At 43.5% G+C, this 14,943-nt stretch overlaps 1 protein-coding gene across 8 annotated transcripts in view; it reads left to right on the top strand.

The window, feature by feature from the left end:
• LOC146197217 (uncharacterized) overlaps positions 1 to 14,943 on the top strand; it is a 129,869-nt gene that overhangs the window by 83,245 nt on the left and 31,681 nt on the right. For 7 of the 8 annotated variants that reach the window (XM_084599009.1, XM_084599013.1, XM_084599011.1 and 4 more), the window contains 8 exons: positions 29 to 66; positions 1,155 to 1,291; positions 1,608 to 1,711; positions 2,079 to 2,193; positions 3,863 to 3,933; positions 7,010 to 7,091; positions 9,205 to 9,240; positions 9,659 to 9,694. In XM_084599009.1, the coding sequence (XP_084455135.1) occupies positions 29 to 66; positions 1,155 to 1,291; positions 1,608 to 1,711; positions 2,079 to 2,193; positions 3,863 to 3,933; positions 7,010 to 7,091; positions 9,205 to 9,240; positions 9,659 to 9,694 (619 nt within the window). The remainder of the gene's footprint in view (positions 1 to 28; positions 67 to 1,154; positions 1,292 to 1,607; positions 1,712 to 2,078; positions 2,194 to 3,862; positions 3,934 to 7,009; positions 7,092 to 9,204; positions 9,241 to 9,658; positions 9,695 to 14,943) is intronic. The other variant, XM_084599010.1, reaches the window with a different exon arrangement.

Raw genomic sequence — 14,943 nt, forward strand, 5'->3', positions numbered from 1 at the left:
CTGACATCCTTTTTTTTTTCTATTCTAGCGCTGTGACAGAAGCATTGCAGCAGCGAACTCGGATCCGTAAGTCCCACATTCCCGTTTGTTTTTCTCTGCACATATTGCAAACACAGGATATGTACGGCATCCTTAGACAGTTTGTGTCATTGCGTAGTCTAAATGAGGATGGTGTACATGAGGCATACATTTTGTTTGGGAAGATTTTTCGCACCATGGTAGTGGTTGTGTATGGTTTAAGTTTATATTAAGGGGTGTGGTAATATTTGAAATTTCGAATAAGAATCCAATTTTTTTTTTTATCCTATTCGAAAAACTGATTGCAGGATTTTCCCGAATACTTGAAAATTATTGCATAGACCGTGATTTTTCAAATATCTATGTGAGTACTGCCTAGTATTCTCAAGTCCTCGGATATAGTAAAATCTCGTTGCCACCATTAATTAGGTAATTTAGAGCTTCAGTTCCGGCCAGTGCCCACGTAAGGTCGGCCACTCAATAATGCGAGGGATCACTTTAAGGTTCGACTTGCGTTCTCAGCGATCACCGAAATAGATCTCCCTGAACCTGAAATGCATGGGTATCCACGCACTTCATGCATGCAGGTGTTCATGTCAGATAAAGTTATTGTGGTTCAAGCAGTTTTTGGCAGCCTTTTTAGACCCATTCAGTAATTCAAGTTTTCTGTTAATTCAAACATCTTACTGGATCCTTGAAGGCTGAATTTTGACCTGGGAACAGTATGACAGCTCTACACAGTTTCATGCAGGTCCGTTGTGTACAATAAACTGGTGTGTGGAATAGTGTATAAAATTCGTACGAGATATTTCTGTAGGTTATACCCTTCTTTGTGATTTTAGTTAATTTTATTCACAAATGTGCATTCTGAATTTTTAAAAGCTTTCGTTTTTCTTTTTTGCAGATCGATGGTTTTTGGTGTTTTTTTCACTGATTGAATATTTGATTTGATGTTTTAAGACATTTTTTTTACGTTTTCATATTCAATTCGTATTCGAGAATTCCACTGTTCGCACCTCTTGTTTATAGTGCATACATGCATTAGTTACTTCACTGCATTTGCTTTCTGCATTAGCAAGTGAATTAAATGTATCCTTCAAACAGCCTAAGAGCTGGTGCTTTCCGTCTACAAACAGGCTTGTTCCTTGGTCACTGGAGCCGCTTCCAGAGTATGATCTCTGACATGAGTGATGAATTGGCCAAGGAGAAAGAAGAAGTTCGAAGACTGTCTGCGCAGTGTGCAGGAATGGACTCAATCATCAGGGACCAGAGGGTAGGCTGTCGCTTGTACTTTTTTTGGTAACGTGTGGCAACTGAAGTTGCAACGTTTCGAAGCTGCATGTGATCTTTGAGAGATGCCATAGTGGAGAGCTTTGGGGTAACCTAATCATCTGTGGTTAAGTGTACTGACATCACACAACGAACAAATAGCTGGCTTATTTGCATCTAATCTCGGTCACAATATACTCGATCCCATCGCAGCACACCTAAAAGGCGAGACATTTCTGTCTCCTAATGCTTGTGTACCATTGCCCTTGTGAGTATGCATACACATTGCCTCTATGAATCCTGTTTAAAATCTCTCGCAGGCTGAAATTCAAGGGCTCTGCAATGGTATCACAAATTTTGAGCAGCTTGCTGCAGATTGTGCTGCTGACCTGTCACTAAAGGAGGCTGAATGTGCTGCCCTCAGGTAATATTTTATTAGAGTTATTTGTCTATATTTGTTTCTGAACCCAGCAGAACATGTCCTTGTAACTTGCACTGCAGAACTGCCAGCTTCTACATAAATGAAGCTCTTTGTTGTGCTTGCATCTTACATAGTCTTGCAGGTTTAAGGCTGTGTACATTTGCAAAATGTATCTGTCCGCTTAACTTGGAGAATCCTTTGGTCGTGTCCACATACCCTCGCTGTGCTGCTGATTATCAGAAGCCATACGATTAAGTTGGGAGCCCTCAAGCATTTACAGCAACCTGCTGCAGTGTGACTGCATAGTAGAAGCATGGGGCTAGTAGCGTGCGTGACCTTTGGGTGTACTACGCCGTGCTCATGCCACCAGGGAGTCCCTGGCCGCTGTCCAGATGGAGGCTGTGCCAGTTGAAGAACGAGAGAAGGCTGCCCTGCTGCTGCTCGAGAAGGAGACTCAGATTACTCGCCTGGAAAGAGAGCTGCAGGTACGCACAAGCTGAATTGCTTCTTGCTTGCAATTGGGTACGGTGCTGTTTATAATTATGGCATAAGAGTGTGAGCAGGTCTGGCTTCATGGTTGTACCTTCCAGACAGGGCTGGGCACCTGTTCAACATTTTAACCCAAATCATTTGTCAGTGATTTTTTAGGTAGTTAGTGATTATGATCTTGGACTACATGCACAGCATATGGAAAAATAAGAAACTAGTAGTACTCAGTAAGAGTTTCTAATGCAGAAGCTTATATTTGTGATAATCAGTGTGACATATAGTTGTGTTAAAGAAATCTATAAATAATTTTACTTACACTGCGAACCTACTCTTTTTTTCAAAGCATTTTCATAACTTTAGAGACAGTAAGTTTAATATACAAGGTAATTAGTAGTGGCTCAAAATTTACGTTTTGACATTTGGACTGCATTCACACTGCAAGTGAATTGAACATGTGAGTATAGCATGTGCCTGGTTGTTTGGTTTCACACACTGTGGTAGCAGAAAGGGTCTTTTGCTCACTTGGGAGCTTTCACCTCGTCTCTTTCTGCTAGCAGTAAAGGCCTGCTATCTCTTTCGCATTTTATAGACATACTAGGTAAGGTATGCTGCCAGGGGAGGAGTAACGGTGCTTTCTGTATTTCGTTGCAGTCAAAGGCAGGTTATTTAAATATGTAAATTTTCCTCAAGCAAGGGCCACATTGGACATTTGAGCAGCCTAGTGTTTTTCAGGATACTGCTTCTAAATGTTAGCCAACATTTTGACTTCATTGGCAACCAATGCATATCCTTTGCGATACTTTTGCTTGCATCATTTTACATGGAGCACTTGGTTAAGAATAATTGCATAGTGAAGCGTTACTCACATGTGCAGATAATAAATCAGAATTTCAGCCCGATTGTAAATTATTAGCTTTGTGTGAGGCTGTGCTAGGGGAGTGTGTGGGTGTGTCAGTGTGAAAATCAGTGGCGAAACTTCACGTTTTGTGCGGATGAAAATTTGTGTATCTTGAAATGTACATCTGTGAAGTGGAGAAAGTTTTTGCAAGTTGAGCGGTGAAACCCATTAGGTGTGCCATGTATTTGTATTTGGCATCACCTATCTTGAAAAGTTTTCATCATGAAATGTGGAAGCCTGCACATGAAGACATAAACATGGAAGGGGGCTGGCCAGTGACTTGCGTGGCCCACAGGTCATGCTTCGGGCCAACAGATGTCTGGTAAAAAGGCTGAAGCGTGTGCCCATTGCTTTGCATGACTTCGATACTGCTTTTATGCGAGGAAAATACAGGCTTCTTCCCAGGGCAACAAGAGCCACCTGGGAAGTTAAGCAATAGTATATGTTATGTGAGAAATAGCATGGAGCCTCTGAGCTATGCTTAGGGTAGCAATGCCCTTTGAGACACAGAGACAGCGATAATTTGTTTGCTCAAGATGCCAGTTATCACCTTTTCACATGCTTCACTTGCCATGTTTTCCAGAGATCTGTCTTAATGTTGCTGTATAGGGATCGGTCGGCTCTCAACTTTGCTTGGCATGCATGCTGCTACATTATTATGTATTGCTAACATTGTTACTGTGTTTGTTCATTTGGCTGATGCTCCAAATTGTTATGATCGTGCCCAGCATTAAATACTTTTTTTTTTTTCTTTGAAAAACCGCCAGCAAGAGAAAGAGGAGGTTGCCAGTCTTACCCGGGAGAAGAAATCGGCAATGAATGAAGCAGAGATGGTCAGGTATGTGGCAGCCCTTTTTGTGCACCTTATTGGTTTGCTCAATCCTCTGCTTATAGGATTGAGCAAACTCTACTCATCTGCTTATTGCATGTTTTTAGACACTGCAAAACTGAATGGGCCTTATCATTAATAATTGAAATTAATTGCTGCGATGTCACGAGGGATTCATTTCAACTGAAAACATATTACTGGGTGAGATTTGTTAGACCATCCTTTGGCGTTTAGCAGTGGTGAAGTGAAAGGAGGATGAGACATTACCTCTTAAGCATACATGTTACCGTTTGTGTTAACAGAGTACTGGGAGCCCTCCTACCACCAGTGCGCCCGTTCTGACAGGTCTCGACGCAGCGGATATGTACTTAGCTGGCAAGCACTCGGACGTTCCCTTCTCTGAAATTGTTTCCAAGCTCGACACCCTCTTTATCGGCAAACCTTTCATTGCTATGGAACGCTTCCGCTTCAACAAGTGAGACCAGCAGCCTGGTGAATCGGTGTCGAATTATCTCGCCGCTCGGACTCTTGGCCTGCCACTGTGAATTCGGGGATTCACTGGATCAGCTTCTTTGCAACCTCCTAGTCTGTGGCCTGCATGAAGAACCCATTCAAAGACATCTCCTGGCTGAACCAGATCTCAAGCTGCCTAGAGCCATCCTACTGGCACGTGCGGTGGAAGAAGCTGCCAAGACAGAAAAGGCTTGCTGCTCGAGGGTCTCCTCAGAAACGCATCAATTGCAAAGGAATCCCAAGTGTCCAGACGTCGAGCCAGCAAACCATCCTGCGAGTCATCAATGTTGGCATTGCACTGGCGAGCATGATGCATGTACTTGCTTCTATTATTCCATCATCTGTCACTACTGCAGCAACAAAGGACACCTAGAGAAGGCCTGCAAGGAAGAAGGCAGCAAAAGAAAATACTTCCAAGCCTGGTCAGCATCGAAAGGAGTTTTTCCACAAAAACAAGTACTCTCATGGACGCAACCATCAAATTTTGCAATCACCTGATCCAGCTCAAGATGTAAACTCTACAACTTCAGTCTCCATCTCGAAATTCAAGGCCACAAGTCTACAGGTGGTGCTCTAACCAACAATGTCACTTCTCCTGCAATCTGTGTGATGTTCTGGTAAACAGTAGGCTTCTTTTACTCCAGGGCTGCCTGCAGCATCATCAGCGAGAGGACCATGGAGAAACTTCAGCTGTCAAGGCAAGACCTAAGGCCATCTTCTCTACAGCTGCGCTCCTATACGAAGGAAAGCTTAGATATTGTCGGATCATTGGAAGTCGCCATCTCGCAGAATGAAGACCACTCGCCTTCACTTTCTTGTCCCAGGAAATGGCATCATTCTGTTAAGGAGAGACTGGTTTTCTGCGTTGGGTATATATAGCTCTGCGGAATAAACCGCGCATCTCAAATCAGTTCTCCTAACCTTGTTGAATGCCGTCTCTGAATACCCAGAAATCTTTGCTGAAGGACTAGGGAAGAGCAGGCGTAAGAGTCTGTCCGTTTATATTGAGCTCAGTGCTAAAATCACTCCCATCTGCATGATAGCACATCAAGTTCTGGTGGCTCTACTGCCCAAAGTAGATTAAGCCATCAACAATCTTGTACACGAAGGAGTCTACCAGCCCGTGCGATCCTCCCGATGGGACACCGGTAGTCTGCATCGTTAAGAATGGCAAGATCAGGCTGTGTGGTGATTATAAAAGCACCGTTAACCAAGCAATCAAGAAGGAAACATATTCGCTTCCAGCCATCAATTAGCTTTTTTCGAACCTTGCTGGATGCACTGTATTCTTACAACTAGACCTCAAGCCTATCAGTAGCTTTCCATGGACAGCGACACAGCCGATCTCCTAACAGTTAATACTCGCCGAGGACTGTTCAGACTTGCTCGCCTGCCGTTAGGAGTGTAGTCTGCTGTAGCCATATTTCAGCGCTACATGGAAGAGCTCCTCTTGGGACGGCCTGGGGTCCACATGTACCTGGACGATATTATAGTGGGAGGCCAGGATGCCTATGAGCACAACAAATGCCTGCGAGCTGTGCTGAAATGCAGAAAGAATATTCATTCGTCTGAGCCAAAAGAAATGCATCTTCAACACGCCGGAAGTAACCTTCTTTGGATACCGCATTGATGCCGCCGGTATTCGTGTGACCGAAGAAAAGGTCGAAGCCCTTAAAGAAGCTCCCAGTCCAAAGAACAAGCAGCAACTTCAGTCTTCTCTCGAACTGCTAAACCTCTACAACGAAAGGTGGTAAACACACGGTGCCAAGATGTGGCATCTCTGCTCTGTGCGCAGGCTGGAGTGTGTGTGCCCTGCCTTTTCTGTGCCAGCAAGAAAGCTCTCTCATAACTAAGGTAGCTTCCCCTCACAGTTACGCGGAAGGTATCTTGTGAAGGTGTTCTTTCTTGTGTGCGAGCACTTTACACATTCTCCTTTGCACCGTAGCATAGGGTCGCTGGGTTTGGCGGTCACTGCTAAACTTTGCATTATCCAAAGTTTGAGCGGAAACACTTTGAACTCTTTGAAAAGGTAACCAAATGTTCTCACATTATTTACCTTATCGAAGGAATAAGCATTGGTCTACTAGAACTGTACATGCATCACTCCATGAGAATTTATTTATGGCACTGTCGGTTGACTCTCTTGAGGCTGAATCATGGAGTCTAATCTGTTTATTTCTGTACAGGAGGCATATTTCACTATATACTAGTTGCCCACACACAGCTGCACGTGGTGCTGATACCTTATCTGTGCACCAGCAGCACATTGTAGTACTGTAGATTACTTGCGAAAGAAGTCTGTGCTTACAGATATGCAAGAGCCGAGATATCATGACCTTTGCTGGGAGTAAACAACACTTGCTCAAAAGCCGTGATAGGGGGTGTTATAAGTAATCCCTGATAACTGAGATTAACTTTGTAGTCATTTCATTGTTGGTGTGACAAAGTGCAGCACATACGTTTTTACCTGGTCATTTTAAAATAAAAAGGCAATTTGACCGACGTAGCCCAGCTGTTTCTGAAGTGTATGAAGAGGTTAGCATTACAGGAAAGCCTCTCTTTGTTGTTTCAGGGAAGCCAACAGAAGCTTGAAAGGTGCCATGTGCAGTCTTTCTGAAGAGCTTCAGCGTGAACAAAATCGGAGGGAGAACATGGTAAGTCGCCGTTTTATCTCTGTATGCCATCTGCATTACTGGTTCTCAGAACTTAAAAATCTTAGCGGTCTCTTACTATGGATATACTTAGTATTCTGTATGAGTCAGATAAGATAACGTACCAACAAGGTTTTACTGCATTTGGCCTCTTACCTATTGCTGTTAGGCGCGAAGTTGCAATGAAAAATTTGTAGTCATTCATTGGTAAGAGCCATATCACTCTTTAGAATTTCAAGAATGCAGTTACGTGAGGCACCATGGTTCAACAATTTTTCACCATTGCACACCCTAATAAAAAAAGATGGGGGATCTTTGGCAGGCCACAAAGTGACATCAACCAACATGCCACTCCAGCATGCCTGTAACATGGCCCGTCTTGTGTGGGCTGGAGCAGTGAGCAGCGGTAACCACTTCAACACGAGCGGGATGGCAGGTCATGTGGCAGGTGTGCCGTGGAGGGACGTGGGCTGGTTGATGTCATTTTGCGGCGTGTGCTTTTTGAAAAGTGCATGTGGTGCATGAAATTCATACTTGCAGCACTGAGGTGAGAAGACACGTTATCAAAATTTTAAAGGGTGGCATGGCTAATACTTACAGCTAGCTACAAATCTTTAATTACATTCAAGCACCTAAGTGTGATATAGCTAAAATGTAAACCATTAGAATTTAGCTAACTACCTTACTGTATAGTACAACTCACCTGTTTTCTGATAAAGCCATCTTGACGTCTCAGAAACCGTATCTTTTTAAAATTTTGTTTTATCCCTAAGTACACCGCTTATAGATGGCAAATTAAAATTGATTCTGTGGCTGCTGTAAAGCTAATCGTGAAGCTTGGTCACTTGTGGAACTACTCAGCAGCCTTCTTTGAGTACTGGTAACCAATGACTACAATATTGAGAGGCGTGCTTGTTAGAGTGAGTTGTTATTGATTATAAATTCACTTTCCACTGGGAAGCCTAGCAACTGTGGCTTCTTTAATACAGGTTCAAAGCAATGTTTGCACGAAAGCTTGAAAGGCAGTCACTAGCAACTAAGAGGATGTCAAATTTGATGCATTCTAAATTAAGGCTTCTAAAGAAAATAATGCTAAATTTTCTGCTGATATCTTGTCTAAAATTGAAACTTCCATTTCATCACAAAGGAACTATTTTAAAAAAAATCGGACAGAGTTCAAGCCAGTGAACAGCAAATGCGCTTGAATTTGATGCATAGACTAGATCTTTTTCATTTTTGACACAAGGAAGACCTTCAAATAAATGGAATCCGATTTGTTTTCTGGAGGTTGTTTGGATGCGTAGACTTTGTCCAGAAACTTTCGCAATTCCTTTTTTTACTCTTTTACTCCAAAGTATTGCGCAAGCTGCAGGGCTTTTCTCTCTGGTTATATATCTGTGTTCAAGTGCAAGTGAGAATCTGTACCGTAAAATTCCGAGCAAGCGCACCTACCCGTGCAAACGCCCCATCTAACTTCACTGCTAATCCAGTCCCAGAATTCAATCCACTCTCAACTCTCAGAAACGTCAACAAAATGATACCCTAAAATGTCGGCAGTGGCGGCAGCGCAGCGAGAATGCACTGCCGACGTCTCGACTTGCTCTTCTCAGCCCGATTGGTCTGATCAGAGACAAATAGAATTCTAAATCCAAGAGTGTTGTGTTCAACTCTTTTTGCGGAAGTTTTCTCATCATCTTAAATTTCGGTCCCGTTCCGGGAAAGTGCCCCCTCCATTTTTCCGGTAATTTCAGCGCGTGACGGGGCACTTGCTCGGAATTTTACGGTATGTACAGGCTTCAGCATATTTTGTTTGGCTGACTTGGACATATCATGTAGAAACTTTTTGGCTTACATGCTGTCCTTTTTAATAACTTGCCTGGTTTTCTTTTTTGTTTCCTTTTTCTTTTTGCAGTCAGGTATAAATTTAGGTAGGTACCGCAAAATTTGACTAGTGAAAAGCTTCTCTCCAAGTTTGATAGCAGCATACAGACTATGGAGGTAGTGCAGGGATTGCAGCTTGCACCTGGTTTTGAACTCATGGTGTCCCCATGCTCTTCTAAGGAGCCTCTAAGCTGTGCCCATAAGTCACCAGTGATGACTTATATTTCCTTTGCAGGATGATTGTACAGCGCAGACTGAGGAGATAGCAAAGGTGAAATTTCTTGAGCAGAACTTTGCTGTCTTTGTATTACATGCTGCCAGCTGTGTTTTCAAAGGCTTTTTGATTTATGTTATATGGTTGCACACAGGTGGATTGCAAATGACAATCATTCTTTTGATTTCCAGACTTAAATTGTTTTGCCGATTTCGCGTTTTGCTGGGGAATTATTCAGCTTACATGCATTCTTTTTCATAAGCCTGCCTAGTTTGACTTTTTATTTTTCGTTGTAAGGTGCAATTTTCATAATATTGTGAAGTTTGCATGGCAGAAAGGCCCTCTTGTATATTGATAGCAATCAGATTAAAGATGCAGCTTGTGCCCGATTTCAAACTGGCACCCTCATGTCTTTGCAAAGAGTCTTTATGCCATGCTCGTCCATGATGACTCTGGATTTTTGTTTTTTTTGCAGAATGAATATGCAATGCAGACTGAGCTGACTGCTAAGGTGAAATCTGCTTTTTTTAGTTCTTATCACATTGTAGTGCAGCAGCGCCATTTATGAGCTTTAACGGAAAATAAAATCATGGGAGAAGCCTATGCTGATGTCCGACAGGTGAAGCCACCCATCTCTAACTATATTTGTTAAACGATCTTGCTTTATCCTCGAATTCAACGTCTTGCCACTTCTCCTGTGGGTCAGTCGGCAACGAGTTTTGGGCCGCCTTCGCTTGCTTCCTTAATTTTCGCTGCTGCTACCCATAGTCGGGAAGTAGTTGCTACCTCGTACCTCCACCACATGTCGTGTGTACGGTTTTAACAGCGTCTTTCGCCGTGGTGTGAATAAGTATTGAACACGCAAACACGCAGATCGACTGTTTTTGAGGGAGCGCGCAGCGTGAGTCCGACAGGGGGGCGTGGTCTTTGCCTGGGCGAAAACAAATTCACGGCGCTAGGGGGCTGATCCGCTAGCTGAGGGAAGCGAGGGCTCGTCTGGTATGAAACCAGTACCACTGCACTCAGAGCTCTAACTGAGGGAAGCGAGGGTGTAGTGAGGGCTCGTCTGGTGGTAAATCAGTGCTGCTATGAAGAGGTCCGCAATGCCGGACCCGCTAAGCTGCTCAAACTCGGCCGCGATCCATCGGAGCAGTGAGGGCTTCTGGTAGCTACCAGTGCCGCGACGCTTACTCCAATAGATCACGGCAAGCTGACGGAAAGGGAGGTGTTTAACCCTACTCTTCCCGGTAGCCCTGGGCCTCGACGAACTCCTTTGGCTCCCGGCTGCCCTTCCCTATCAAACCTGCTTTACTCTCTGTGCAGGTTTCTTCCTCTTTATTTTAACCCTTCCTTGAGGCCTCATATAACTTAACTGTCCTCCTATATTGCGCTACATTACTTGGTAGCGCAGGCTGAGACCTCTTTACTCTCAGAGGCCCTAGTCACCTCATCATAACTCCGAGCCCTCTCATACCCTCACATTGCATATTCGTTGTGCCCAGCAAACTAAGAGATAATGTAATCATCTAAATTCAACGAATATAGTTGGATATGGGGGGATGGCTCCACCTGTCGCACATCAGCGCAGCTTCTCCCATGATTTTATTTTCCATTAAAGCTCGTAGATGGCGCTGCTGCGCTACAGCATGCTTTTTGTTTACATTGCCTCTGATTTTGTTTTCAGGATTTTCAGGTAGCTGCACAGTTTTGTGCATAGCTATATTGGTATGCGCAGATGGGCATATATGGCAGCTAGCAGACTTCCGTGCTCTTGGTTATGAATTCTTTGATATGAGAATGTTGGGTTGGGTGACCATAGAATCAAGGAGAAAAAAGAAGTGCTTAAGGTGGACAGCACAATTCGCATGTCTTTTCGCCGATTAGATAAAGGCCACCAACACTCTCCAACGGAAAATCTCGAACTCCACAGACTGAAAAGAAAGAATCCATGAAATTCTTCAGGAGACACCAGCTATGGTTCAGAATGAATTTTGTGTTATATTCAGAACTTGTGTGTAAGTTTTCTTTTTTTTTTCTCCGAGCAATTCAGGGCAGCTAAAGCGACCTTTGTCTCCAGGCTGAAAAGCCATTAGAAGAAGGCAGCTTTTGATTAAATTTAAGGCAAAGTGTTCACCACACAACTGCAAAGAAGGTGGTTGGGGTCCCATAGAAGGAGAAAGATGCAGTGTCAGTAATTTGGAAAAAAAAAATAAGCACTCGTATAGTTAGGGGAGTAAGGATAGCAGAAAAAAAGAAGGAAAACATTTGCTGAACTGGGTACTGTATTTTGTGGAGTAAAAGGTGTACCTTTGCATAATAGATGCCTCATTTTACGAGTTAGGGCAGTGACACTCGACTGTACGTGCTTGCACAACCATCAAGGGAAGTGATAGAACACTAAGAGGCAACACTCGGGACTCGAAAAATCTCTTGCACAGGCGGAGCAACAACTTTATTTTCACTCAGTCTTCAAATACTTCCGACATGCTATCAAGAAGTTTGCCAATTTCTGGCAGTAGCACTGCAGACATTCTCTTCGCACTCAGAATTGCTGCTCTTATTGTTGCCATGTTTAGAGGACATGAGCACTGGACGCATTAGACGGAGGAAGTAAAAACACCTGCAGTAGCTGACAAAGTTACCAATGGTGACTGGAATTCAGCTGGTTTTTCTCAGAAGTGTGGCAGGCCAGGAGCGTGGACGTTGACAGCTTTTGGTACTTCAAAAATGCCTGGGGCCCCTGAGATGACCATCAATTAGTTTTGAAATTGCGGAAGTCTTGATCGATAAATTTCACCAGTAATGGGCAAGAAAAAAAAAACTCATATAAGACGCATTATTGTATAGGATGCACTAGTGAAAATTTCAGTTAAAACTATAGTGTTATGCAATGGAAAATTTGTAAATACAGAGTAGTGGTATGGCGGTGATGGTAGCTGTTGCTGCATGGCAGGTTGTGTACCTTAAAGTGTCAGCTTTACTCGATTGTGATGCATGCATCTGAAATCTTGCCCCTTGAATAATATCAACCTACCCGTTCCTTCTATATTTCAGTTTGCGATTTGCATTTTTTTGGTAGGCCTTCTGTTGCAGTTGGTGTCTGCTAATTGAGGGTGCATTAGAATTGTAATAATATTTATTTAAATTTCTCCAGAGTCCAAGCTCCTGTTTAATGTTGTATTTATACAAATAATGTACAGTGTATAGTCATTTTTTATTGCATTGTCATTCTTATTGATGTCCATAACAAAAATAGCATCAAGAAACACATAATTCTGCAGAAAATGCCAAAATCCATGATTTTTTTTTCTTGGAATAGTGCAAAACTCGGGGCCTTAGTTAAGATGGTACTTTGGCAGCAACCACGACCTACAGAACCTTTTTGAGGCATTATTGTAGCTAGCTAGTGAAACAAGAAAAGGCAAGGGCACTTTCTGGCCCATGTCGTGCGTGCATTGTCTCTGGCCAATGGAAAGGGGCATGGACATAGAGTACGCTTGCTTGCCACATTGGTGTTTTCACAATTTGACTTGGATTAGAGAAAATTCAAATACAAAGCCAAATTTTAGACTGGTGTGGTGTTACAGCAAGTTTCTTCATGGTGCGGAGACCTGATATAGCCGCGTAAGCATTCACCATATCCATGCATGTCATCTGCAATGGACAGAAGAATGCGATTTGAACCTGCTCATATAGTACTTCAACGAAAGCCGCTCTGAATAAGTGCTGTAGGAGAGAAGAAATGGGGTTATACATGACTTTCACAGTGTGTTACAAGCCTAGCAAGCTATGCACCTTAGGCGTGATTGAAGCTCTTTGAAAAAAAAAAAAATAAATAAATAAACTTTAGGGACGCTTAAGCTCCACCCTGCTAGTGGAGGGCAATAGAACTAATTAACCTCGCTATCACCTTTTCTGATGGCCGTTGACTACCACCACTTATCGTGTAATAAATAAGCTTTGGCCTGCGCAATACTTTTCTTTCCTTTTTGTTTTATTCACAGCAGCATTCCCTCTTGATGGCAATGTTGTTTTGAAAGTAATTATCTAATCAGCATACTCTTAATTGCAGTTAGCATCATTACTTGTCTTCAAGACAAGTAATTAAGCCAAAACCACAATGCATTCACTAGATCCCTTCTAAAAATCCTGAAGCAAGGAGCCTTTTTGTAGCTCACAACCAAAGAACCTGGGCTGTTCTTTTATTTTTTTTTATTGATGAAATTCTTATTCAACTGCATGAATCAACGAGGAATGGACAAAAGGCGTATCAGCACATCTCAGAGGCCTGTCCTCCTGAAAGGGCATCGCAAAGCGTTTGACAAAATGAAATAGCTAAATATTGCCGCGAAACCTTCAAACAGTATTTGTTGTTTTTTAACAGCCGCCAGCATACAGGCTTATCACTCTGATTCCGGATCGCGTATCAGTTCTGTATTCTTTGTTTCTTATTGCTCGATGTCGCGAGTCACACCTTTATCAGTTTCGTTGTAGCGCAAGATGCACCGAGATCTGTCTCGAAGGTTCCGGCCACTCGGGTGTCTTTCCACAATGTTCCAGCCCGTGCTGGTAGCTGTTTGCGACGTTATCTAGATTGTTCTGTGCACCCTTTAAATTGAGCGTTGACGAGTGTGACGGGCATTCTTTGTTCGACGATCGACGAGCACGTTTGTTTCTATCGCCGCCGCCGAGTTGCTTAGTTCTTTTGCGGGCGCAAGTCAGCCCAAATAAAGAGTTTCTTTAGTGCAATCATCGACCCCTTCATTTGTGTCGTCGACCTCGTCACCACTACGTGACAATATCAATCATACAGGCTCAGAGGTTTAACCCAATTCATTTCTGATATTCTTCTTTTCTTCTTTGTCTGTGTTACAGGAACCTCCTCACCAATTTTGGCTGCATTAGGACCTTTCATTTGGACCTTTTCCTGAATTGTTCTGACTGTTGTTTAAGGTTCCTGGGATTTATTGGGTCATGAACGACATATGCAGTGGTGATACTGGGTCTTCTGCAGCAAGGTACCTTGTGCTGTTGTGTAAAATAAAAAAACTGCAGAAGAAAAGCACAACTGGAATAGTGGTCACTGCAGAAAGAAGGTAAAAACCAGCATGAAAAAAAATTTAATAAGAACCAGCCAGACCACTGCCATTTTCAAGTACTAGTATGATGTGAGCATGCGAGCATGATGTGAAGGACACAGCGCATGTCTGTCGTTCACATGTCCCGTCTTGGCTGCGGGAGGCGGTCAGTTCGAAACCCGCCGCCGGACACTCACCGGTAAAATTGGGTACAAGCGTCCCCCGGCCCGGTGCCCGACTCTTTCAGGGGTGTGCGTTTGGAAGAGGCTCTGCTAACCCTGCTAACAACTAATTGCCTGCAAAGGCCGGGCTGACAGAAAAAAAAAGGGCCACATATTGGGCTTCTGCTGCACAAGGCGGACTTATTGATCACTGATCACTGCCACATCGGATTAACTATTTGAGACCTGTGACCCCTTTCCCAATCATTTCACCCCAAAGAGCCGAGCACCAGGCCAGGGGAAAGCTTGTACCCATTGAAAAGCCGGTGGGTACCCAGCGGCACCAGGGATCAAACTTGGGACCACCCGAACACGAGGCGGATGCTCTACCACAAGGCCACGCTCCTCTAGAGCGGTTTTACCCTATTCATAAGCATTTTATACCCTCATCAGTCAGCTCCCTTTCTATGCAATCCCTTATTTGCCATAGGTGCAGCAAAGACCGAGGTAATGCTATTGCA

Source organism: Amblyomma maculatum, chromosome 3 (assembly GCF_055883805.1).
Source record: "Amblyomma maculatum isolate TAMU_Amacu chromosome 3, ASM5588380v1, whole genome shotgun sequence".
Lineage (NCBI taxonomy): Eukaryota > Metazoa > Arthropoda > Arachnida > Ixodida > Ixodidae > Amblyomma > Amblyomma maculatum.